Source organism: Oncorhynchus clarkii, chromosome 7 (assembly GCF_045791955.1).
Source record: "Oncorhynchus clarkii lewisi isolate Uvic-CL-2024 chromosome 7, UVic_Ocla_1.0, whole genome shotgun sequence".
Lineage (NCBI taxonomy): Eukaryota > Metazoa > Chordata > Actinopteri > Salmoniformes > Salmonidae > Oncorhynchus > Oncorhynchus clarkii.
Genome location: NC_092153.1, coordinates 43051985 through 43078863, shown reverse-complemented (window position 1 = coordinate 43078863; position 26879 = coordinate 43051985). Strand labels below are relative to the sequence as shown.

Sequence of the window (26879 nt, the reverse complement as noted above, 5' to 3'; positions counted from 1 at the left end):
GTAGCTTGGCAGCAAGTTTAATGAACCAATATTATTCATATAGGCCTATAAAATGATAGTCTGGTTGCCAGTCTGTTTAGATCACATTCCACTCCTTGTACTCCATGGCATGTGCCAAATTTTTAGCACATGACATGGAGAACAATGACTGGAATGTAAGCTAAACAGACTGGTACCCAGACTAATAAAATTAAGTATGTCATCTAGATTGCAATTCCAGCACCAATTTATTGCATGAATCAATTTTAATTGTGTCAAAGTGCTCACAAGATTTTACATTGGAAGCTCTATGATCAAACATTCACAGCCTACGATCTATATTGTATTTCGACACTCAAACTTTTCTGAAGAAGCTCAAATGTAAATCACTTCTGAGAAATAAGTCTCTGTACACATGTGAATCTCAGAGCCAGAGTGAACATGAATTCCATAGAGGCAGATTTTACAACCTTGACAGTTGGTTCTTTTACCTTTCACAACCAAGATGGCTGAAGCAGACAAGCTCTCCACGTCGGTGTTGATAACACAGACATACTTTCCCCCGTGATTCAACTGGATGTTACGAATCATCAGATCTCCTGAGAGACTCTACAAGGGAAAACAACAACACACAAGAAAATCTGATGTAAAATCATGAAATCCAAAGGAAATACACTCTGAGCTGTTTTATAATTATTTTTACGCAACTGCCTGTGTGATCCTACTGTAGGTTGATTAATAAATACATGCAGCACATCGGAGCAATATCATGTGGCTGCTATCTTCTTTTTCTTTCCAAGTGTGACTGTAGCTTTAAAATGGAGAAAGCTCTGTGTACGGAGCTGCATGTGGTCCCCTCAGGTCACAGAGTCTTGTGACACACGGAAACCAGCAAGAACGTGAGCTGTGTTCTAAACAAACAGTCCTGTTGGCTACGCTTCAGGCACTGCATGCTCCCCTACTCAGCCTCGCACAGGACCACCAAAACAAACACACAACGGCTAATTGGCAAGATGATCCTAATTATTCAAGAATTACATAAGCAGGGATGGATGAGAAATTAGAACAACTTACAGACTAAGAGCTAATATTGTTCTAAATAAAACAGTATGCTCTTTGACGCCATGGGGAAACTAAAGCTGATAAACTATTGAAAAACCTAAAGAGGAGTGAGATGTGATGAAATAGCTTCAGTTCATCTTCCCATCTGCCATGGAGCCTTAAGTGGAGCTACAGAAGTCAATGTGGAAGAGCTATCAAATTTAAATGTCTTCATATTTTAAAGTGAGTGAAATGGGATAATCTTTATCTGTAGTTAACTATTAGGTACATAGCAATGGTACCCATCACTCTATCTGGGGAGTGGGACTCACATTCTAAAAATTCAGAGCCAACGTTCACTTAGTAGAGTGGTCTGTCACACAGTGGTCTGTCACACATACACAGCATGTCATCCTTCAGGACTCCTTTTAAAATAGAGTGTGCTTGTCTGGAGAGGATTCACCTGAGGGCTAGCCAGGTTAGACACACTCAAGCCACGCCAAATTTCATCAACTCACTGGGTAGTGACCATGGCTCAGCTAGGCTCGGTTGCAATTGGGCATGAACGCCCCGAGGATCCTCACCTCTCGGAGGCAAAGACAAAGCGGAGCAGAGTGGCACTTATGTGTTGCTGAGGGACGGCATGGCACTCCTCTCCTCTGAAAGGCTAACATGCTCATGCCATGTCTGCCTCTGACATGCCAGCCAGCAGCTGCCTGACTGGAGAGCGAGGGGTTAAATTCCATGCCTTGGCAGGCAGGAAGCTATGAGGCAGATCTGGTTTAATTATGTTAATTAATTCATCAGACGCTGTTGAGAGGAGCTGGTAATCTCCCTGGGCATGGGGATACGGAATATGTGAAAACTGTATCTCATTATTTGTGTGTCCACATGTCAATGTCATTTGTAATTGCCATTTGTCTATCCACGCAGGCGTGAACTTAGCATGACCACGACGTGGGAGGGGTTCAACTCTGATATCAACTTCAACTTTGATCCATTAATTATTATTTTTTTCAGCTATAGCTAGCCATACAATGAACCTTGGGTGAATAATGAATCCATAAAACAGTGATAAATGATTCTCTAAAACAATTTGGCAGAGACGAGCGCAGAACAAATGACAGTGCTCGTCTATCAAAAGGAACACATATTTTCGCCAAAGCGTAGTCAGTCTCTTATCGTTAATTGAAGGCATGAGGAATTCAGATGAACATTTTACTGGTGCGAAGGCTTGCCCTTGGTTAATGCCAGCCAACTCACTACAAATGATTTCAGGGCACAAGATTCATAAATAGGTATGCAAATTAAATTAACGCAAAGAGAGATGATAAAAAAAAATGATCTCCCTTGGGGTGGAGAAATGAGAAGTTTAAGGGATGAAAAGTAAAAACACTTTTAATTCATCAGGCTTCTTCCACCATTGAAACAGCTCTTCACCTTTATGTTGTCTTACAAATAAGATCACAATTCTTATGGGCTGTCTGATAGACAGGGAGTTAAAAGATAAATGGAAGAGTAAACATAACTTGAAGCAACGGAAGTTAAATACAGCCTACTGAAGCATCGCTTCAATGTTAAAACTGCTGCTAAGATTTGATCCCAACAGTACTCTTCTTGAATACACATTTAATAAAGTAGCCTACAGTGTGAGGGTAGGGCGTTTAGGAGGTAGCTAATCTATTATACAGAGATTATACAGAGTTTCCAAATGAGGCATATTATTTTGCAGTCTGACACACTGTGTGAAACAATCAATCCTAGAATAGCCTCACAGCAGTTGTCCACTGCTCCTGATGACTCACCCCTCCTACTCTGTCGAAATGGTCGGCATCCCCATGGAAGTCTATGAGCTGCCCGTTGAAGGCCCAGGAGAAAGACACATCCAAGGCTGGATCGCTGGCTATCTGGCAGGGCAGCACGATACTTTCGCCAACAATGATCTCCATGTTAGCAGGCCGCTGGGTGATTCTGGTGGGCTCTGTCCAGACAATGACAGCTTAGTATGCATCTTAATACTCTCTGGGTGGGAACCATTACACTCAAACAACTCTAGTGTAACTATATCATACTATCATTACGACAAGGATCATCATAGCTACGTGTATCTTGGTTCTAGCACTTAACTTTCAAAACATTTCTGGTTGACTCTTCGTATTTGCATGGTCAATTTGGGGGGAAATGTTTGAAGTAGGATTATGCAAGCAGAATGCATTTCCAATGCTGGCTGTAGAGAATTGGATGCAGTGGAGTATGGGAGTCTTGTAAGGGAAAGGTCAGGATAATTACATTCCATTAGATTAAAGGGATCAGCTGTTGGAGTAAAACTTTAAATAAGCGAGTGAGAAAAACAAGGGAGGTGGAGACAGACGTTTACAACACATGTACCAGATATCTGCATCTACACGTTAGGTCTCCGCATCCATAAGTAATGACCGTTACTTAATTGCAGTACAATAAATGATTGCCTATTTAAGCACCATTGCAATTGCTTTAATTAGAAAATAACAACTGTGACTGTGTTAAGTTGTACAGACAAAATAGTAAGGATCACTTTCATTAGATGTTAGGCTGGAATTATTAGTACATTTATCAACACAAAGAAGTACATACAAATATCAGACAGTACACTCTAAAAAATGCTGGGTTGTTGGATGACCCAACTACTGGGTTGCAGGCAGTGGGCCACTGGGTTGTTTTCTTTAAAAAGTGAAAGGTTGGGTTGTTGATGCTGGGTTAATAATGCTGGGTAATTGAGATATGGGGCAGAAAACAGAAGGTGTGGCTTAGTAGGGGCATGGGTTTCAGATGGTTCTTTTTGCCAACTTGTAAAGGTAAATGTCATTCCTGTTCATCCGTTGTGTTGTACTGTTGTCACGTTAAGGTTAAACACTAACAGTTTTGTAGCTTCACTGAAGCTTATTGAAGTGTAGGCTGCAGGGAGCCTAGTGGTTAGAGCGTTAGGCCAGTATCCGAAAAGTCGCTGGTTTGAATACCCGAGCCTGCAAGGTGAAAAATCCGTCGACGCTCCCTAGTTTTGGGGGCAATGCCTCGGGGATTATTGGGAGAATATGTTATGAGAGCTCACCTGTGATAAACAGCCTTCCAGTGGTGCTTGCAGTTCCAAACGGATTCTTAGCGATGCACGTGTAGCTTCCCGCATCCCTCCTGGTTACATTGGCAATCTTCAGTGTCCCGTTGGGGAGCAGAGTAATCCTGGGGGATGAGTAGCAGAGATTCAGAGCTTGTGCTTGGGTAGAGAACAGAAGTGCCGTGTCTAAATCCAGTCCAAGTGCTAGGATGCATCATCGCCTTCCTTTCAACACCATTTACATGTTTCCTTCTATTCCAGAGGAAAGTCCAACTGTCATTTCAGAAAATGGACTTTGCATTTTTCAATTTCCTATGAAGATTGGTGTCCTAATGCCAATCCTTCCACCCAGGCTTGTCATCCAAGAGACTAAATGACTGAAATGTAAGTCTTCGCATATACTAAGCATTCAACATGCACAGATGCTGCATACTACTTTACCGGGCTTTGTTCTCTTCTCATTAGCCTGTACTCCTATTCATCCACACATCTGAAAATATTCTAATCACACATAACCACACTTTGTGAATGGGTGAGAATTCATGCTGAGTTCCACACTACCTCTCGTTTCTCTGCACAATCTCATTGCCTTTCTTCCACAGGCTAATTGCCCGGGGCGAGGCTTGGGGCTTGCACTCCAAAGCCACATCACTGCCTGAGCGAGCTTTTAGCAGGGCCTTCAGTGGATTCTTGGAGAAACTGGGAGGTGATGCTAGAGAAGATGCAGGGGGTGAAAAAAACACAAAGAAGACAACTTGAACCAACTCCCAGATCAAATGTGCTGAGCTGAGATTGACTCTCATTCCCTCCCTCCTTCCCCTACCCTCTGGCATAAAAGCCATTATTTCCATAGGAACTGCTCCAGGGCTTCAGCGATGAAGCCCCCCCCCCCCCCCCCCCCCCCCACCAGTCCTCACTACACAGTATGAGATTCTCTAAACTTTTGGCTTCATCTGTCATCATCATGTTTTGTCAGCCATCATCTGAGACCCCCAGTGTCATTAAATATCAAGACAGAATTGGATTTCTCATCCAGTAGGTCAGATAGAACTCATCAAAGCTCTCCAAATAAATCGATATGTCATCTACATGAGAAAGCCCTCTGACGCCACTATGCAACGTATCTGTAGCATCAAAATCAATATAATGAAATGATTGAAACTAAAATGAGACACTCCATCAGATTCAGATTTTCTTTTCTGGAGCCGAAGTGGCATTAAATGAGGCAGCAGAGTGATTTTTGAAAAGGGTAATCGCAGGATGCTAGTTGTACCTTTAAGAATATGATCAAACACACAGCAAGATAGACACAGATAAAAAACGGAGAGGAAAGCAATCTTACCTAACACCATTAGCTCAGCGCTGGAATAAATAATGCCATGTTTGTTTTCAGCCACACACTGATACATCCCGGTGTCTGACAGGTTTAATGCTGCTATGGAGAGAGCCCCGTTTTCAATTTGTCTCCGGCCCTGTGGATGAGAAAGCAGACAGATCTGTATACGTATTGCTGGAGCAGTCTAATATGTCCACAGGCGCAAATGCAATTACTTGTACACTATGAAGAGACGAAGAAAGCAAGAGAGAAGAAGACTTTTTTTTATTTTATATCCCTCTGTTGCAGTATGTATGCTCAGATTGGGGCTAAAAAATGCTGACCTGCAGCTTCAATGAAAAGGGAAAAAAAAGCAATGTTGACAATACCAGTAGAACACTAATAAGCAATTTATTTTCCATGGGCATCCAGTTGGAAAAGCCACTAAGACAGGTCTGATTTTTTTTGCTGATGTCTTACTCAGACTGAATTTTAACCCCATCAGCTGTTCAGAGAGCCACGGCACATTATGGACCACGGCACATTATGGTGGAGATGTTGATGTGATGTGTCTGTGGGACAGGTCCCTCAGATCGGATCCATCACAGTGCTGTGAAGGGGGAGGGGGGGGGGGGGTGTGAACGATCTGCATGCTCAGAGCTGGTGGTTGCCAGGGCTCCATACATACCTCTGCCATTAGGTTGTCTCCATTCTTCAGCCAGCTGTAGGAGGGCTTGGGCTTCCCGTTAGCCTTACACTCCCAGAACAGATTCTCCTCAATGGACAGGGCCCCGTCGATCATTGTCTGGAGCCAATGGGGCTTCGCTATGAAAAGAGGGAATATGCAAATGCCAGGGAAATAGATTCAAAAGACATAATGACGATAAAAAGGACAACTGAGTCAAGCCTGAAAATTAATTGTTATCACGGACCACTGAAATAATATAAGCATTGAATGAATATTGCATAATTTCACACAATTACTATGCTGATCTCACTGAGCATTCCAAACAGCCAGGTTTTCTATCAGACGTCCAAGGCCACAGCCAGTATTCCGACTGGAAGCCTCCATAAAAAAATGGGGATATCTATTACAACAGCACGTTGACTCATAAGTCTCTCTGGATTTGAAATGGATCACTTACCATGGAAGGAGATACGACCTCGTGCAGCGTTTTTGCCTCTGCTATTTTCTGCCACACACTCATACGTCCCAGTGTCTTCCTGCTGGAAATTTTGAATTTCAAGGACTGCGTTGGAGTTCTTCATCTTCACCTTACTGGGAAACGGGACGCCACTGGTTCTCCTCCAACTTATTTCTGGGACTGGGCTGCAATATTAGGAATGAAAAAAAAAGCCCTAATGACGACGACTGTCTGAGGTGGAAAAAATGTGATTAACTGTACAGAAGCTTCTACTGTGTAATGGAATTCAATTATTCTCTAAGGATGAGGCTGCCAAAACCTTTACAATTACTGTAACCATACAAATCTGTCTCTCATCCATTTTTCACTGTCTCAAATTTCTACGGCTTTGCCTTCCTGGGAGATGTATGAAAGGACATTTGATTTTCACATCCTTACGATGTGATATTGCTTTCTGTAGCCCCTTGGGAATCTGTGATATTTGTTTGTTTATCCCCATTAGCTTTTGCAGAGGCAGTAGCTATTCTTCTTGGGGTACAAAAAAAATCCCACAAAACATGACAAGTAACAAAGTACTGATAAACTGACAGACAAGAGCAGTCACACACATTTTAAATACAATGATATGCAAACGATTCAAAAAGGCCAAACTAAAAAAGACAAATACCACAAAAATGTGTGTTAGATCGTGTCTGTGTGTGCGTGTGTTTGTGTGTCACCTGACAGTCCCCGCCGTTCCATGAGATGTTGTATAATATATTTTTTAAAGGTAATTTTTCTGTTTTCTTGAATAATTGGAGATAGAAGGGAGTTCCACGTGATCATGGCTCTGTATAATACTGTGTGTTGCCGTGGATTTGTTTTGGATCCCGGGTGGCACATCTTGTGGGTGTCTGAGCTGAATGTTATTTGATTATGCAGAAAATCTGGAATTTTCATTACAGTAATACTTCTCATAAAAACTATGAGAAGCAGTTAATCTCTCGTCAACCCTCAACCAGGAAAGACAGGCATACATGTTGTTGATGTTAGTTCTGTGTGTGCAGTTAAGGGAAAGCTCTTTTGCTGCTCAGTTTTGAGCCAGCTGCAGCTTTGCTGGTTCTTTATTTGCTGCACTTGACCATATTACCGGACAAGACCAGAGCCTGAACAACTAGTACATTTGATTTTCTTCATAATTTTCTGATAATTAACAACTGATTATTAACCATCCAATGTTACACCTAGGAGTTCAGCTTCCTCAACTTGCTCAGTGGTCACACCATTTGTACACAACTCCAGTTGAGGTTTAGGTCTTAGAGAACGCTTTGAACCAAATAAAATTGTTTTAGTTTTAGATGTATTTAAGACCAGTTTATTATTAATCACCCATTCTGATACGGACTGTAAATCCTTATTTGGAATTTCAGTGAGCTCACTGGCTTCGGGTGCTGACATGTAGAGTGTGGAATCATCCACATACATCGTCATTCTAGCTTTGTGTAAGACCAGTGGCAAATCATTTGTAAAAATAGAGAAGAGTAACAGCCTAAGGCAACTGCCTTGAGGGACTCCGTACTGTACATATCTGATGTTAGAGAAGCTTCCATTGAAGAACTCTCTCTGGGTTCTATTGGATACATACCTCTCCAACCATGTCATGGCAGGTGATGTAAAGCCATAGCAAGTCAGTTTCTTCAATAAAAATGTATAATAAAATCACATCCTGCACTGAAATCCATGTATTTTAAACAATCATCTGTCATTGGAGTCAGTGCAGTACAAGTGCATGCCCTTCTCTACAGTATATGCATGCTGAAAGTCAGTAGCTAACTTGTTCTCAGAAAAATAGCATTGTATTTGGTCACACAAATGATTTCCATTAGTTTACAAAGAGTAGGCAGCAAACTGATTGGGTGTCTGTTAGAGCTGGCAAGGGTGCTTTACTATTTTTAGGCAGTGGAATGACTTTAGCTTCCTCCCACGGCTATGTACACACACCTCTTTAGGTTTTGGTTAAAGATATAGCAAAAAGGGGAGGCAATACAGTCCACTACCATTCTCAATAGTTTCCAATCAAGGTTGTATATATCTGGTGGCTTATCATTATTGATGGATACCAATAGTTTTTCCAGCTCTACCACACTAAGTTGACCAAATTCAAAACAGCACTCCTTCTCTTTCATTATTAGATATTTTATACAAAAATATGATGGTTCACTGTTCAATGTTTTCATTTCACTTACATTTTTCCACTTTACTAGCGAAATAGTAATTAAAATGATTGGCAATATCAAAAGTTTAAAAAATAAAATAAATGACCCATCAACTTCAATGAACGATGGAGATTAATTGGTTTTTCTGCCCATGATATAACTTAAAGTACGCCGAAGTTTTTACCTATTGTGTTTTATGTCATTTATCTTGGTTTGGTAATATAGTGTAGTCACAAAATGTCTCAATTTAAAGTATGTCAACTAATCAGCTGAGGAGCCTGACTTGTTTGCTACCTCTTTTGCATAATTTCTTTGAACCATAACATTTTTTTCTATTTATCATCAATCCAGAGGGTTCCAACAGCTCTCACAGTTAATTTATTAACAGGTGCATGAATCATGTTACACGTACTTCCAGTGTTGCATCTGGGTTCACTTCCTCATACACATCAGGCCAACAGACATGTTATACATCTTCAACAAAAAGAGTCATGAGAAAACATTTTGTATGATCTCTTGTAAATTACTTTAGGCTCAACCTTTGGCACTTAAGCTTTCCTTCTTATTGCCACGATGTTATGGGAACGGATATTGTTTTCGAGCAAAGCTCTGCAGCATGAGTGAAGATCTGATCAATACAAGTGGATGTCACAGATCCAACACTATTGATATGCACTCTAGTTGTTTGAGTGATAACCTGGGTCATATTGCAGGCGTTAGTCACAGTCAGAAAGATTTCTCTTGAGAGGACAGCTAGTTGCTAACCAGTCAATATTCAGGTCAACCAGAAAATAGACCTCTGTTTAACATCACACACATTATCAAGCATTGCACACATATTATCCAAAATACTGACTGTTACGACTTGGTGGCTTATAGCAGCACCCCAAAAGAAGAGGCTTTAGATGAGGCAGGTGAACTTGCAACCACAAAACTTCAACATTTGACTTGAGCTCTCTAAGCTTTATAGGAATATGGCTCTGAATTTACACTGAGTGTACAAAACATTAGGAACTCTTTCCATGACAAGTTTGACCAGGTGAATCCAGGTGAAAGCTATGATCCCTTAATGATGTCACTTGTTAAATCCACTTCAATCAGTGTAGATGATGGGGAGGAGACAGGGTAAAGAAGGATTTTTAAGCCTTGAGACAATTGAGACATGGATTAAGTATGTGTGCCATTCAGAGGGTGAATGGGCAAGACAAAATAATGCCTTTGAACAGGTTGTGCCAGGCACACCAGTTTGAGTGTGTCAAGAAATGCAACGCTGCTGGGATTTTCACGCTCAACAGTTTCCTGTGTGTATCAAGAATAGTCCAGGCAACTTGACACAACTGTGGGAAACGTTGGAGTCAACATGGGCCAGCATCCCTGTAGAACGCTTCAGAATTTTAAAACTTAGTTTCCATTGAACATTCCATACAAATAAAATCATTTGAGTTAATTATATGAAGAGTGCCTTGGTTGTCCTTTCTTTTTAATGACCAATTTACCCCTTTTACAAGAGCACCTTCTGCCTACCAAAATCTACTATTATCTTTGCAGCGCTTCCCTTCCTCCTTTTTCTACAAGTTAATCACAGCACTTGTGTAGTGCTTGGAGGAAGCAGCTCCACAGTCATTTTTTTCTGTGTTTTGGGGACATTTTACAACTCATACTATGGATTTTACCCAAGAGGCTACAAGATTTTCCTATTCCCATGAAGAGGGTCAAAATATTATTACCACTGCCTCGTTGCTAGATGAGATGACAGCCACAGAGAATACTGGAACGGACTTGAACAAGGCTTACAGAGACTTGCAACACATTATGGAGAAAGACACCAAACTTGACCTCAATTCTATGAGCATGTCTGACTATTGGAGAAAAGGCCTAATCCCCAGAGGCCTCCGTATTATGAAGTTTCCAGCTAATGGAGCACAAGGTAAGACTGAATTTAGAGATAAATGGGAGGCTATTCTCAACATGTGTTCTTTTGACCTAATGCAACTTCTAATAGAGGAAGTGATAAAGGACATGTAGTCCAAACAGAAGTTGAAGAAGTAAAAAGGAAAATCACAGAACACAGTGACAATTCTAACAAAGCACAATGTGATGAGATTTTGAAAGAGGAAATAGACACGTTCACTCTGACATTGAAGCAAGACAAGCTAAGGACATGTAGAAGAGATGCAGTAGACTACAGAGATGGCAAGGTCTTTTCCTGGAGAAAACCAACCCACAAGATCTGTTTATTCCAACTTTATGAGCAGTGGCGATGAGGCTCACCCCAGACACTCAGAGGCCGGCTCCTCCAGGAAGAGTAGCCACACAGGATCCCCAACAAGAGAGGGAGAGGACGCGGAAGAGGTCAACACGGAGGGGGAGGAAGAAATCAAGACTATCCAACCACACGGAGCAGGACCAGAACAAGGCCGTGATCAACACTTCTGGAGAACCCCTTTCTGATGATTGTGTAAGGGTCGTCTAAAGGACTGTCCTTTGCCCCCACATACTCAACAAATGAATTAAATACAAAGATAGACATATTTTGATTCTACAGGAATCTACATTTGAAGGCCTGGTATAAGCAAAACAACTACAACTACAGACACCAGTGTTTCAGGTCAAGCAGTTTCTGTGCCCTCAAAAACACATTTTAAGCCCAAGTCCACCTTTTGTCCCATTGTCCAGATGCCACACTAAATACACTTGCCAAGAAGATGGATTCTGATGTGGAGAATCCGTTTAAGGGTAAAATTGACTCTAACCAAACGCAACATAATCTAAGACAGAGAGGGATGCAGTTGAATCATTGTCCAACAGTGTATGGATTGTGGTTTAAAAAGCAGAGCAAGGTGGCGCTATAGTAGTGTGGAGTAAAGACAAATGTGACAGAAACCTACCGTCAATTAGACAATGATGAATTCTACCAATCTCTTACCTTGAACCATACAGAGGACCTACAAACTGAATTGAATGGGATCCTCACAGAGGCTTAGGAGAATGGCTACATTTCAGACACTGAGTTCAAATGTACTTTCCATGGCAGTCGGCGTATGGATTATTTTTTATCTTCTTCCAAAAATCCACACGAATCTTGAAACCCCCTATGCACCCTTTCTTGAGTACCCGGCCTGAGACTGAGATGCCTCCCACATAATTCATTGTCTCACTGACTGAATGGACTCTTAATCATAACATCTTTATCTTTCAGGACCGTATTCTTAAACAAGTCAAAGAATGTGCCAGTGGAGCTTGCTTACAGCCTTTCCTATGCTGGTTTGTACTTAGGTAAATGGGGAAATTACTTCATTTTGACCGGATTATACAGTGGGGACGCTATATTGATGATGCTTGCCTGTTCTGGTCCGGCTCAGAAGATGAACTTATTTCCTTCCACCAATACCTTAACAGCATTAACCCTAACATCAAACGAACTATGGGCTACAGCAAGGATAACATACATTTTTTTGGACCTTGACATTAGTAAAAAATGACAAAGGTTGTTTGCACACATCAATCTTTAGGAAACCTTCAGATGGGAAAACCATTCTGAGGGCAGACAGCTTTCAAAAAAAGGCTAAAAGAGAATATTCCAATTCCAAAGAGTCAGAATTTGCCATCAGGAAAAAGATTACAGTGTCAAATCTGCTGAATTCGATAATCGCTTCTTGAATCGGGGCTACAGCGCTCAGGTCCTGAAAGATGCAGGTATAAGGGACGTACGACTTGACAGAAATAACTTGACAGAAATAACAAAGGGAGTGCCTCCTGATGCATCAGAGAGAGTGTACTTTGTTACAAAATACAGCACTGAAGCAGAGAACAAATCATTCAAAAAGAATTGTGGAATCATCCAAAGTGATACGCTACTGTCCTACCCTAAATGACAAATGAGTCCACATCCATCTTCCTGTTGACTCTCAACAAACTTGGCTAGACCACAAACCTATGGGTTCTTTTAAATACAACCAGTGCAACCATTGCAGAAATATTGCACAGAAAAAATATTTTGTTGACACATCTTGGAGTATCAAGTCAAGCATTTCATTAACTGCAAAACCACTCATGTCACCTACAGATTGGAATGTCCAATAGTGCAAGGTGTTCTACATTGGATGGACAACGAGACACCTTCAAGACCGCTTAGCGGAACACAAGTACGCCATATGGGTAGGCAATGAAGTCTACCCCATGGCAAGGCACTACAAGTCCTTACACCATGGCAACCCTGCCTCCCTACAAGCTATGGGTATTGAACATGTTCCGACCTCAATTAGATAAGGAGACCATCTTAAACAGCTAAACCAAAGGGAACATTTTTGGATTTACAAACTATAGGCTACTAAGTACCCTGGTTTAAATGAGGATATGGATTTTTCACCTTTCAGTATCTGGGGTGACCACCATTTGCCTCATGAAGCGCGACACATCTCATTCGCATAGCGCTGATCAGGCTGTTGATTGTGGCCTGTGGAATGTTGGTCCCACTCCTCTTCAATGGCTGTGCTAAGGTGCTGGTTATTGGCGGGAAATGGAACATAGTGTTGTACATGTTGATTCAGAGCATCCCAAACATGCTCAATGGGTGACATGTCTGGTGACAGGCCATGGAACAACAGGGACATTTTCAGCTTCCAGGAATTGTGTACAGATCCTTGCGACATGGGGCTGTGCATTATCTTGCTGAAACTTGAGGTGATGGTGGCGGATTAATGGCACGACAGTGGGTATCAGGATCTCGTCATGGTATCTCTGTGCATTCAAATTGCCATCAGTAAACCTCTCGCCCACACGGTGCCACATGGTCTGCGGTTGTGAGGCCGGTTGGACATACTGCCAAATTCTCTAAAACAACGTTGGAGACGGCTAATGGTAGAGAAATTAACATTCAATTCTCTGGCAACAGCTCATGTGGACATTCCTGCAGGCAGCATGCCAATAGCACGCTCCCTCAAAACTTGAGATGTCTGTGTTATTGTGATGGCCTTTAATTGTCCTCAGCACAAGGTGCACCTGTGTAATGAGCATGCTGTTTAATCAGCTTCTTGATACGCCACACCTGTCAGGTGGATGGATTACCTTGGCAAAGAGTAAATGCTCACTAACAGGGATGGTAACTAACTTGTGCATATGAGAGAAATACACTTTTTGTGCATATGGAACATTTCTGGGATCTTTAATTTCAGCTCATGAAACCAACACTTTACATGTTGAGTTTATATTTTCAGTATATATAAAACCTTGTTTAGCTAACAGTCAATCAATCAGGCGCTTGTGAGTGTCAGTTGGTGTATGTGTGCCTGTGCATATGTGATGTCGGGCTGAAGCTACTGATCCAGAAGCTTGGCTCTCTAACTCCTCCCAGGCTTTTGGGAGGGTGGACAATGAGCTTATGGTAGCTAATGTAAGCAATGCCCCCACGCTCTCTGGCAGCTGTCATAGCTGGGATAAGTTCTTTCCTCTGGCGAACAGCTTCAGAGAAGTCCTCGTTGAGGAAGATGTTGGTTTCTCTCGAGTTCTTGGCTCTCTCCTGAACAGCCATCTTGTCATTGAACCTTAGGAACTTGACCATTATTGGCCTGGATAGGTCACCTGGGCTCGTAACAGGTTTTTCAGACGGTAGAAACGTAGGCTAACACAGGTACTCCACGCAATTCCAACCTGCACAGCTCACAGGGCCGATGGAAACAGCAAAAAACAGCAGGGATTTAAACAGCCACAAGCACGGGACTATATGCAGCCCCAGCCACAAGGGCTAACTGCGTCTCGGGCTGTGTTCAAACGTTCAAGGAAACCTGGCTAGTTTGAAAGCTAGGCTAGCTGCTTCACCAATCAGCAGCTCTTCAGCCTTTAGGGTTTAGCAGTATCCCGGGACAGATAGTAGCAGTCCCAGCAACTGAGGCTAACTGCGTCGCGGGATCCAAACTAAACAGGTAAACAAAAACTTTCAAACTTTCAAAAACAACAAACCAAATTCTCTACTGTTCCGCTCTCAGCATGAGTCGCGCTCTGTTGACGTCACTGTGTAATGTGAGTTGGTTGCAGGATAAGGTTGTGGTTTGTGATACTTGACTTCAAGACTATAGGTGATATCACTAATATTCCAGCGTCCTAAAAACAGCAACCTCATAATTCTCTCTACTACCGCATTGCAAGTGGTACCGGAATGCCAAGTCTAGGACAAAAATGCTTCTCAACAGTTTTTACCCCTAAGCCATAAGACTCCTGAACAGGTAATCAAATGGCTACCCAGACTATTTGCATTGTGTGCCCCCCCAACCCCTCTTTTTACGCTGCTGCTACTCTCTGTTTATCATATATGCATAGTCACTTTAACTATATATTAATGTACATACTACCTCAATTGGGTCAACCAACCAGTGCTCCTGCACATTGGCGAAACGGGCTATCTGCATTGTGTCCCACCCGCCAACCACTCTTTTACGCTACTGCTACTCTCTGTTCATCATATATGCATAGTCACTTTAACCATATCTACATGTACATACTACCTCAACCAGCCTGACTAACCGGTATGTAACCTCGCTACTTTTATAGCCTCGCTACTGTATATAGCCTGTCTTTTTACTGTTGTTTTTATTTCTTTACCTACCTATTGTTCACCTAATACCTTTTTTTGCACTATTGGTTAGAGCCTGTAAGTAAGCATTTCACTGTAAGGTCTACATTGTATGTATTCGGCGTAAGTGACAAATAAACTTTGATTTGATTTGATTACAATGATATGTCTGACATATGCACAAACTTGCACATTCACTCCAACTTACTTTCCCAGAGCGAAACATTCCAGTTTCACCGTGGATCCCTTCGCAGCTGGAACAGTGTCAGGGAAATGAACTTCTATTTTGGGTTCATATTCACCCATTGCTCCTATGAAAGGGAGACAATACACAAACCAAATTTTGGCATCAATGATTAATGGCACACTCGCTTTACGCCCTGGAAAACAACAATAACATGGGCCCAGAAACACAAAGGTATTTGTGTGTGGAACAGAAGCGATCACTGAGAGGTTGGTAAGATGGAGAGAAACGGAAAAGGTTTGCAAAAGGTTCAAAGAAGGACACACCTGGGTGAAGGCAGGGATTACTCTCCTTTTCAGACTGAATCTTATATTCAAGCTGCTAGGAGGGCAACAGCTTCACCCTTTGACTTTACCTTTTGAGGGGGTAAGATTACTCTTGCTCTTTGACCACTTATAATCAGCATTACAGAATATCTGGATAGAATGGTCTATTGTAGACTGCATAGACTGCCAATGTTTTATAAATTGGGGCTTAATCTGCGCAGTTTTTAAAAAATCGGGGCAGTTTTTTGTGGTTGTGCTGTCTGATCAGTGTGTCTGTTTAAAGGATGGGATCTTACCATCATTCCTCAGGACCAGTGGTGTAGGAGAGCTGAGGACTTTCCCCTTAGTGATGCTGTTGTTGACCACACAGGTATAGTTTCCCACATCAGAAGGCTCCACTTTAGCAATGTACAGACTTCCTGTCTCCTGGGAGATGAATCGACGACTGTCTTGCTGAACAAAGTATGGGTACTCATTGAAGATCCATGCAAATGTCAGCTCTAGGAGGGAGAGGAATATGACAGTGTTAAATACAGTACAGTAGTATTAATATATTACAACACAGTAATGTGTTTGTAGGAGTCTACATTGAAAAATTCCCTTTTGAAAATATAATTTAGCATGTATGCTAAATAGCTCAAAGTGTCGGTATTGCCCATTGATGAAATACTGTATTAGAAAACAAAAAGAAAAGCACACTGTAAGCAGATCATGTTGGCATTCCACACAATTTCCTTTTCCTTATTTCAGTTTCCTTCCAAGAAGATACCAGGGCAAATATATTAGAACAGCTATTGGTGCACAAAAAAAAAAGAGTGTCCAAAGGAAAGAGAGCGAAACAAAACGGATTACAGCGCCTCACTGGCACTCTCATGACACATGCCCTGTCCTCTACCCTGAGTAACTGGGGACAGGGCTTTTTTTCCAGGCTTGACTCATGCATGCCACACTTCTCCTCAGCCAACAGGCCTAGCTAAAGAACACAGAGCGCTGCCACACAGCAATACTGGGTCATCTTGAAAAGAGCCAGTGCACAGATTCATAGGAGCGAGGTACCGTAGCGAAAGCCTATCTACCGTGGCGTGGAGGCGAGAGCGCGTACGGAACTACAAAGGTGTGTATGCAGCGTACTGTCGCTCATCTCCTGTCCCCCTGGGAGGAGAACGCCTCGCAAACCTTGGCTCCTGGGATCACATCTTTGCAGTCGGTTCACTGAAGCCGAAACCAATTCATTCTGACGAAGCAAAGCAAGACCGGGGATCCCTGACTCTGAGCTATGTGGCCGTAATGAACAGTGATAGCATTCGTCAAGAAAATACAAATCAAGAGGAAAATGAAAATATAGTGCAACAACCTCTTTTCTCATTGAACACAATGGCTATTTATGTAACAAGCACAACGCTACAAACATGCAATAGCTATGACACAAAAATAAACATAATTGAGCCCTGGAGAATAAACACATATTTATGATGGCTCAGAGCCCTAATGCAGTCACTTTAGCTAGCAACAATATTTATTTTGTGGCCATGTCGATGCAACGTGAGATATAATGTGTCATTTGAGAGAGCCTCTATTCCAGCAGTTGAAGCCGCTGAGGCAGAGTAAAAACCTGCAGAGATGTCTTACAGTCAGTGGATAGTGATGGGTCCAACGAGTTCCATGTTTGTGTGTGGCATATTCATGCTTCACAGTGCAATGAGCACAGTGCCACACCTACTTGGTCTTATTCACTTGTTCAAATAGGGAAACAAACAAAAAATACTGTTATGGTGACAACAACATGCCTGGCAGAAGCTCATTTCTGAGTGAGAGGCTGTCGCATTGTGTTTCACACTGGCTACCCCAGGCCATTATCGCCTCCTCCAGCTGTACAAGACTGTATACACACACCTACTGTAGGCACACTTTAGGCCAATACATTAGAGAAGAACCAGCCACTCTACAATGTCATGTTAAAAGTGAGTGGTCCTGCAACAGGGTCAGCCTGTATGTAGGCAAAGTCCGTTATTCAATACTAAGCTAACTGGAATTGAGTAGTGTCGCGATCACACACACTTCAAATAGCCATCTCGCATGTTCCGAGTCACTTCCTCTGTACAAGTTGAAAACAGTATGGAAGATAAATAAGATATTCCAGAAAGTGATTCTGTTTGTTTTCCCTCTATAGGGTGTAGAGTAAATTAGTTTACAAAATCCCTTTGAATTCTGCATTCCATTTAAGTTAGGATAAGTTACTATTGATTATCTAATACAGGTTTTATTAAAAGCACTTTACTCAGACCGTATTGCCTAATGATCAGGTTAAGACTCCAATTTGAGGAATATTTTTTCAATTGCCACCAGATTTGGCACTAATTGTCAGCAAGTTCAGAATGAAAAAGAAGGCCAGCTAAGCATATCTTTAGTCTGCAAACATCTGTGTGAAATAAGTTCATTTGAGGCTGCTAGCAAGAATCCATGCTTTGAGGCTCTAACAAATAATGTTTTATGAAAAAACTGATTAGGTTAGGAATGTGAGCACACCAAATAGCGCCTGTATATTCACTCATATACCGCATCAAAGATTTTAATTGGATACAGAGGAGGGGCATCTTCAGGTATTCATCAATATCTCTAATATGGAATAAAAACCTACCTCCAGAATGCATGGGTGGTCCACATAACAAAACCACTCCTTGGCCCTCCCGGACACTGACGGCACTCCGTGTCGTTTGGGTCTTGAAGTTATCTAGGTCTTATCAACACAAAAATCAAGGGTAAGCTTTAGTGTTATTAGAGAAGACAGAACGGATAAATATAAAGCACCAACCTTAATATTACTCTATGTCTAAATGCAGCTGATAACTCAATCCGTATCAGCTAATGTGTTCCCCAGTTTGTATCAGTTATCTTTGTTTCTTTAAAGCGCTAAAATCCATGTACTGTAGGAAAACCATTTCCAGGTACAGTAATGGATTGCATTAGAACAACCCCAATGCTATCCAATACTTAGAAAGGCAACTGTAACATTAAATATTACTGATGGACTTATGGTATGTGATGGATACCTCACAACATACAGTCGTTGTGATAGCAGCAGGAGATTCAATTGCAAAGGGATAAAAAAGAGGGGAGGAAGTTGGAGGGACTGCGCAAACACGGAGCACATGACGAATAACAGGAATCAGTGCCAAGAGCAATAACCAACATCATTATTAAATGCAGTGTAATCTCGCCCTTAAAAGCACTAGCTTCCCTGTCGATACTCTGGGAGCAATTCATCCCTGCAAATGAAAGAGGAAAAGCTGCCTGACTGAGCTTGTACCTGGGCTGATGAAATGTTACTCTAGTTTAGTGAGTGATGGGTGAACTACTGTACCCCTGTCCCTACTGACTCTGCACCCTCGGGTTGGGCAGCCCTACAGTCGGGCCCCGAACACAAACAAAATAAAGTCAATGTGACCGATAAAAGGAATTGGGAAAAGAGGAGGATTACAGAGGGGGGTGGGAGAGTGAATGGAAGATTAATGAGCCAGTCTCTGATGACCGTGGTGAAATCCAACACAGCCAAGGCATAGCAGGATTCTGTCCAGGCCACACAGTGAGTCGCCATCTTCTAATAGAGCCACAGAGAACTTCAACTCGCAGACATGGTGCAGAATCTAAAGCACTGGAGGAGTTAGGCTAGGCTATCTAGACGAGGGAAAGGTGGTGCAGGCTGGTTGGAAAGCATAACCAAAACAGCAGCTGATCATTATGATAATATTCCTTACCTCCTAAGAGGTAGGAATCAGTTCTCTACTCCTCTCTCCCTCACACAGAAATGTTCCGTGTAAGGAGAGACAGTAGGGACTGCTGTCAGTAGGGACTGCAGCACTCTATAAGCTGGCTCTGCCTTGTCTATAGCAGAACGACGGCTTTCTGTGTAATATGTCTCCTCTACACAGACTCCAACTCTGAGAGGCAATAAGAATGTGTCAGGAGGGAAGCCAGGAAAAACATATAAAGGTATCCTATCTAACACCATGCAAGCTCTTCATTCTATTTTTACCACAAAGGAATAGCAACTCAAGTCACAAGTACAGAGGGAATGTCATTTTAAATGCATTTCATTCTCTCTCCCTGGTGTGTATTACACCAGTGTTTGTACATTTGTATAACAGTTGCGTTACAGTTGTTCAGAAATTCAATGTAAATTTGGATGACGTTGATGGCCGTAACACATCGCAAAAAAATATATAATTGAAATGACAGTTGAATTGTGTAGACAGGAAATGGGTGCGGTAAGCCATCCCTGTCTATGGAAGAGTCTTTATTACGAAGAAAATCTAGCCGTGTATGCAGCAATCCCCATCTATCTCCAAGACCTCCCCTGAGCATTCAAATAGACAATAAATGTCAAGCAGTTCCCTCCTCACCCAGGCCCCACAAGTGAGATTCATTATCCAGCCCATAAGGGTAATGGCAGTCCATCTCTTAAGAGGAAGGAAATGCTCTCTATCCCTGGGACGTGATCAATGATCAGTGAGAGGTGTCTCTCTACACTGTCTATTGGTCTGCTCTCTATGTGGTAGAGACCCACACCAAAGCTTCATATTCACCAGTGGAGGCTGTTGGGGGGAGGACGGCTCATAATAATGGCTGGAACTGAGATTATGGAATGGCATCAAACCGTTTGTTTGATGCATTTGATACCATTCTACCTATTCCGCTCCAGCCATTACTACAAGCCCGTCCTCCCCAATTAAGGTGCCACCAACCTCCTGTGATATTCAGATCTCCCTCTCTAGAATACCAGACTGGCTGTTCAACCAAGTCTGATCTATCTGCAACGGCAAACAATTCCACTGTAAAAAATGATTGTGTCTGGTTTGCAAAGTTTAAGCTTTATTTGAGTAGGTTTCCTTTCAAGTCCAGATCACAGAGGCTTGCATAGATTGGCAAAGTATCAGTCAGTACCGAGGTTGCACAGACGCTGTCAAAGCTAGAAACACAGAGACTAATGAGAATCAATGGAGTTCAGGGGCAGTCAGAAGCTGCCTCACCCACTGTGGTTGTTGCATCTGACATTTCATTCGATTACCATTTCCCTTTAAAAAAATCTATTTGAAGCATACCGAGCAAGAAATCGGAATGCTAAAGACACAGAGGCCACAGACACACAACACAAGTGCACACACACACACACACACACACACACACACACACACACACACACACACACACACACAAACATGCGTGCACAATTGCAAGTGTAATACTCTTGTTAAAACCAAGTATTGAGTTTATTTGTTATAATTAATTGGTATTATATTTAAAAGGTGATTGAATTGCTCCCGAATTGTAATGTTGTTAATGCATTTCTTTTGAAGAAATATTTATTTAATGTATAAGTGAATAGGTTGGTTTACTTTTAAGTTTAAGTTTTGACCAATAAGGTCACTTGATAAGCTGTGGCCAATGGGAGAATGGACCTGGTTAGCGGGAGGCCTGGGGAAAAAGAGAGGGAGAGAGACGTTGAGAAAAGGATGAACATTACATTATGACCGTTGGTGAAGAAGAAGTATAAAAGAATACGATAAAAATAGAACAAAACCCATACCTACCGAGTTTTGAATTTTTTTGAATTTTTTCAGTTTTGAATACTGATTTTATTTTATAAGAGAGTTGTTATAATTTTGTTAAGAAAGACTTAGTAAAGACTGAAGCTACGGAGGTATCGTGGAGGTATTTGACAGCCTTGAGGTTAGCCTAGCATCGTGTGAAACCGAGAGAGAATTGCTTGGGAAAGCTTAACGAGTACATGTTCCCATGGGATATCGGTTACTGCTAAAGAGTACTGTCTGCATTGATAGCTGTGCTTGCTGTGGATCTTGTGAGGAAACCTGAAAGGAACTGCCATACTTCACTGAGGGAATATCTACGAGTAGTGAGTAACCACTGTGGGTTGCTTCGGGCCTTTATGTGTGTCGTCATGTTTTTTGAGCTCCAACGCGCACCAACGGGTTTAAACATGCTTGAAATCATTTGGACATGGGTTGTGCACGACTCATTGGGGTTCATTATTTTTTATTTATTTTGATGTGGTGCTTTGACAATGTAATAATACACATTTCGAACCTTATGTATGTTGCCTTGGTGGAGTCATTTACTGTTTCAATGTAATTGAATGCATGGGATAGCCTATCCTGATACAATAACAGAAACCTATAATCATTTCATCTGAAGTTATTACCCAAATTGTCATCACCCTAGATACTTTACAATAGGGACTCTTATTGGAGATGTCCTTCTCACCTAACATCCCATGCTGTTGAGATATTCTATGTAAGGTAATATCGTGAGAGTCAAATTGGAGCCTGGTGAGAGGGTTACACATGCATGCATGCACACAAACACACACATACACACACCCCTCCCCTATAACGTGCTAGGGATAGCCCGGTCACTTACATGCAAATTTCAGAGTGGCTCTGCGGCTGAGGATGGTCCCCCATGTGTTGAAGGCAGTGCACTGGTATATCCCCGTGTCTTGGTCCCTGTCCAGACGGTTAACGATCAGGTTGCCCCCAGACATGTGACGCCGGTAGTCACTCCCCAGATCAATGAGTGTTCCGTTAAGCGACCATCTGGAAAGACGTAAACACAATCAGCAGCCGGGCCTCTGGAGATGCACACTCACAAACATTTATCACATGGATCGATTTGATAAAGACAATTGAATCAAATGAAGATGTGGGATATAATCACGCTGCAATTGTTGGTATTTTGAGCGTGAAACTTTTCACTGAGTATTGGGTTAGCTAGTTGCCTTTGAAACACTGTGTAGTCTATTTGTTAATATTGCACATAATTGTATTATGTATAAAAAAAAATCACATCTATCTCATATTACTGATCTAAAATACGTTGCATGTGAAGTTATGGGTTGAGCATAATAATTCCTATTTCTAACTTCTTTAAAAACATCCATCAGCAGCTAAGTTAAATTCCCAGATAGCATGAGGTCAAAGAATGCACAACATACAAATGTTTTGGACTATTTACTACTCTAATGATTTGTTGCAATAAACAATTTATAAAATGGGGAAATGATTTTTTGTTTTTCCAAAGTTAACAAAGCTGAGAGGCATGATAAGTATAGATTATTTTCCACTTAAGAATGCAAGAAATTAGGCATGATTAGGATAAGACTTGGAGCCAGCTAGCTTGAGCAATGCAATTTGGGACCGTGAAATGACAATTCAATGATGGGGGGGGGGGGGGGGGAATCAATATTTTTTTATTTTCAGCAAACTAACGAGCAGGGAAAGTGGTGCTCCACACAGCCTTAAAACCAGCCATGACTTTCCCCAGACTCCCGTCTGACAGACTACAAAAGATATAGCTGTCTTTCATGTTGTCGCCTGCATTATTCATCTATCTCAGTGCGGCTTTCACTTAATCAAACTTATTTTGTCACCATTCCAGGTACCAAAATAATTGTATAAATGTTTGAAGTTATGTGATGAAACCTATGTTTCCTGGGCGCACAAATACAAACCTTTCAAACAAGGCAATTTGATGCCATATTCAATCTCAATTGCCTTTAAAAGAGTATCTTGTTTATGCATGTTCCAAATGGCTGATATTATCCATCGTGTTATCGTATGTAAACCAGTGTTTTCCTCTGGATTTATTTTCTAGCAGAGGTGACACTGCGTATACAGCCTAGCCGAAGGATCTGACGTATAAAATAATAAAGGAGAGCGGGAGAGAGGGGGTTGGGTTGCTGGTTGTATTCGCAGCCACCCCAGCATATCTGAACTTAATGGGAGAGGACGGTAGGCAGGCTGAGCAGATCAGACACCCCTGGAGCAGATGGCTGGGCTCTGCCTCTGCTGGGTGTGAGCGTGTCTACGCACGACACAGCCAGCCATCCCATCTAGCAGAAGCAGCAGAAGCAGCCGCAACACCTCGAACAGCAAGCCTCGGCTCCATTTGAACAGTGGGGCAAGCTGTCAGAGACACCCCTCACCTGCCAACACTAAGTAGCCACCAGAAAAGGCCTGGTATGAATCCCCGCTGGGGATGAAGGCTAGGTGATAGAGCATCAAACACCACATACATGGTGACATACATAGCACCCATTCCATGCGAGTAGGAGTAAACAACGAGGGCAAACCACAGTGCTGCTGCTGGTGTAAATTCACCCATAAGCAGATGTGGAGTTATTGAACCTGAACCAATATAACTGATATTCCACATTGTCCTCATAATAAATGATCACGCCACCAATTAAGGCCCATGCGGACATAACGATCCTTTACTATCAACTATGCAAACTATAATTATCCATGGGAGCCTAGTCATATTGTATTTGAGTCATCACCATCATCATCACCATCATCGTCATATGCAGTGATGTGTATCCTTCTCTCTAAACAGTCAGTAAAATGCTTCTTACCAGCTGTGAGGTTGTGAGCAAAACCTCAAATATGGTGTCAAAAACATGAAATAAGACAGCTGGCGCCAATTATATTGTATTGTGAGAGTATATGATTGTTGCAAACTGCATGCTCTGACCTGTATAGGAGTCTGTGCCCTCAAACCTGTTGCCAGCACAGGACTAATGAGGAACTGAATGAGTACTCCAACACCATGGAAATCTTTCTGCATTCTAAACAGCAGTGGTCTCATCTCCTTTTCATTGCCCCCTCAGGTCTTAACTCATCCACAGATGAGGACTCCAACTGAAGTGCTTCACAAAAATGGAAAAACAGCACTTCGAAAAAGCACAATTTCTCTGGGGCCATGGCATTAGTGGAGCCTTATAGAGTGAATGGAGGGAATTTAACACACCAGACAGTAGGGTTCCTAAACAACAACAAAGACTAATGGCTCCCTTATTTGCTCTGGCTGTCCTAGCCTGTTACAGCCTCCAGGCCATGGGCTGCTCATGGCATGGTCTGGATGAACTCTGGCCGACCTTGAGGTTCACATCAATGTTGCATGAGGCCTCTTCATCAAATACAGGCAGGGAATGGTGCCGCACTCAGCGCTGTCTCCAGCCACGCACCTCACCTTTTTTCCCCTGAGGACAAACACACACACAGCTAATATTGGCCCTTAAAAAACACATTGCTGACCAGGAGAAAGAGGGCCCTTGGTCTCAACCCGGAAGGTTGGCAGAGAATAAGACTAACAGCTCATCAGATATTACTGAATATCATCATTGAACATGGTTGTATTTGAAATGGAAGAATTAATATTTCAGTAGTCTGAGACTTTGTCAGGGCAGGAGATGCAAAGTTCTCTCCTCAGGCTCCATGCTGTGATAGCTTCCAGACTAAATGAGAAACTCAAATTGCCTAACGTGTCCTCGGAGCGCTATTACATAAATTAAGAGACGTGACAACATCTCCCAGATTTCACATTAGAGGGCAGGGAACATCACAAATAAATGATTGATGTCCATTGGCCACCATGCCCTTGGTTCTACAGTACATTACAGTAAGTTCAGAACACACTGCCCAATGTAGTGTTCATTATGGGTCACTGTCAAGGAAGAAAATCAAATGTGACAACCATATTGAGAAAAACTACCCCTACTGTAACAGATCAAGTACTAATATCTTTAACATGCGCTGTGGTGTGGAGTGATGTCAAGTATGGAGTTGTGTGGGACTGCTTATGAAAGATAAAGAAAAAAGACAGTACTAAAGAGCATTGTTTCAGTGATATGAGATGGTTACTTTGACATGAATTGGAAAATGTGAAGCTCTTGAAAAAAACTCACAAATCTTGTGATTCCAGTATAATTTCACTAGAAACTGACTGATGTTAGTTGATGCCTCCCTGTGGGAGATCAAAGCTTGTCCCTTTGCGGCTCTGAGGGACAGCTCGGGCAGCTCATTGGGGGCATGAGTTTTTTTTGCGTTTGGGAAATGTATTGCTAAACATTTCTGTTTCACTTTTAATCATCAAGACAAAAGTCCTCTCCTTGCCGGAGGGGACACAAGTCAAGAACAGTCAGTGTCAAACATACACTTTGGTGCAACCCAAATAAATCCACAAATGATCCCTTTACTTGCAGTGAGTCCAAGGACTAAACGATGCAGTGTCTTTAAAAGTATTCCCATAAACGTCAATCCCCTGCCATGGGAGTTTGTTTCAATAAAGTGATTCACTTAAATTCTACTCAGATATGTGCTCTGTATTCATTTGGTTTTAATACACTTATCTTACGTAAAAAATGGGTGCTTGAAGTACAACTTTTCAATTTGATCGACTTGGTTCTATCCATTTCACAACGAAAGCTTGGATTGTCTTTAATTAGTCTTGGATTTGACTTTACAAATAACATTAATCGTGTGAAATAGCTCATTAGACACACTTAACTGGAGTGTTATTAGCCTGCATGAAAACAATCATAATATTTGGAATTGCTTATGATGACTAATGTGTTATCCGTTCCAATACATCCAATATTAATCAAGAGAAAACATATCACTGTTACTTTACTAATGTAGGAAACTTTTGCGCAGCACTTAAAAATCTAAAGAGGCTTCTACTTACAGCATTCAAGGGTTATTCCAATTTGTGGCACAGATGACTAGACCACATTTTATCACACATAATCATAACCCACGATCTATGCTTTCCCTGTGCACTTAAGTTAAAAAAAATATATATAAAAAAAAAAGAACAATCCTAATTGTTCAGTGTGATGGTGAGAACACGTCCACTCGACTTCTTTTTCAGAGTTAGTGCAAGTTGTAATGGTTCAGCTCATCCTTGGATCGCTCAGCTTGCACAACAAGTATAACGATACCCCCTGCTGCTGCTCTAAGACCCATGTTTCCAGCACATACGCATTAGAGGAAATGTAAGCATTTAACAGAATGTCACTCACAAGGTTATTACCTCTCTCGACTGCCTGCTGTGCATTTACATGATGCTGACCAAGCTACGAAACACAATCTACCACCAAACCAACGCGGGCTGCCATTTTCAGGCAGACTTACCACCGGGGAATAACCCTGGGGGATATCAAAGAATCTAGAGTAGAATT

The 26879-nt window shown here is 41.9% G+C and overlaps 1 protein-coding gene across 1 annotated transcript in view; it reads right to left on the bottom strand.

The window, feature by feature from the left end:
• Positions 1-26879, bottom strand: part of LOC139413342 (contactin-3-like) — a 53049-nt gene that overhangs the window by 13210 nt on the left and 12960 nt on the right. Inside the window, exons 3-13 of the mRNA XM_071160586.1 lie at positions 22280-22455; positions 18483-18581; positions 16141-16344; positions 15543-15645; positions 6572-6756; positions 6115-6251; positions 5454-5583; positions 4673-4823; positions 4109-4236; positions 2826-3001; positions 471-588 (exon numbers count right to left, since the gene is read on the bottom strand). Coding sequence (XP_071016687.1) covers positions 471-588; positions 2826-3001; positions 4109-4236; positions 4673-4823; positions 5454-5583; positions 6115-6251; positions 6572-6756; positions 15543-15645; positions 16141-16344; positions 18483-18581; positions 22280-22455 — 1607 coding nt within the window. The remainder of the gene's footprint in view (positions 1-470; positions 589-2825; positions 3002-4108; positions 4237-4672; positions 4824-5453; positions 5584-6114; positions 6252-6571; positions 6757-15542; positions 15646-16140; positions 16345-18482; positions 18582-22279; positions 22456-26879) is intronic.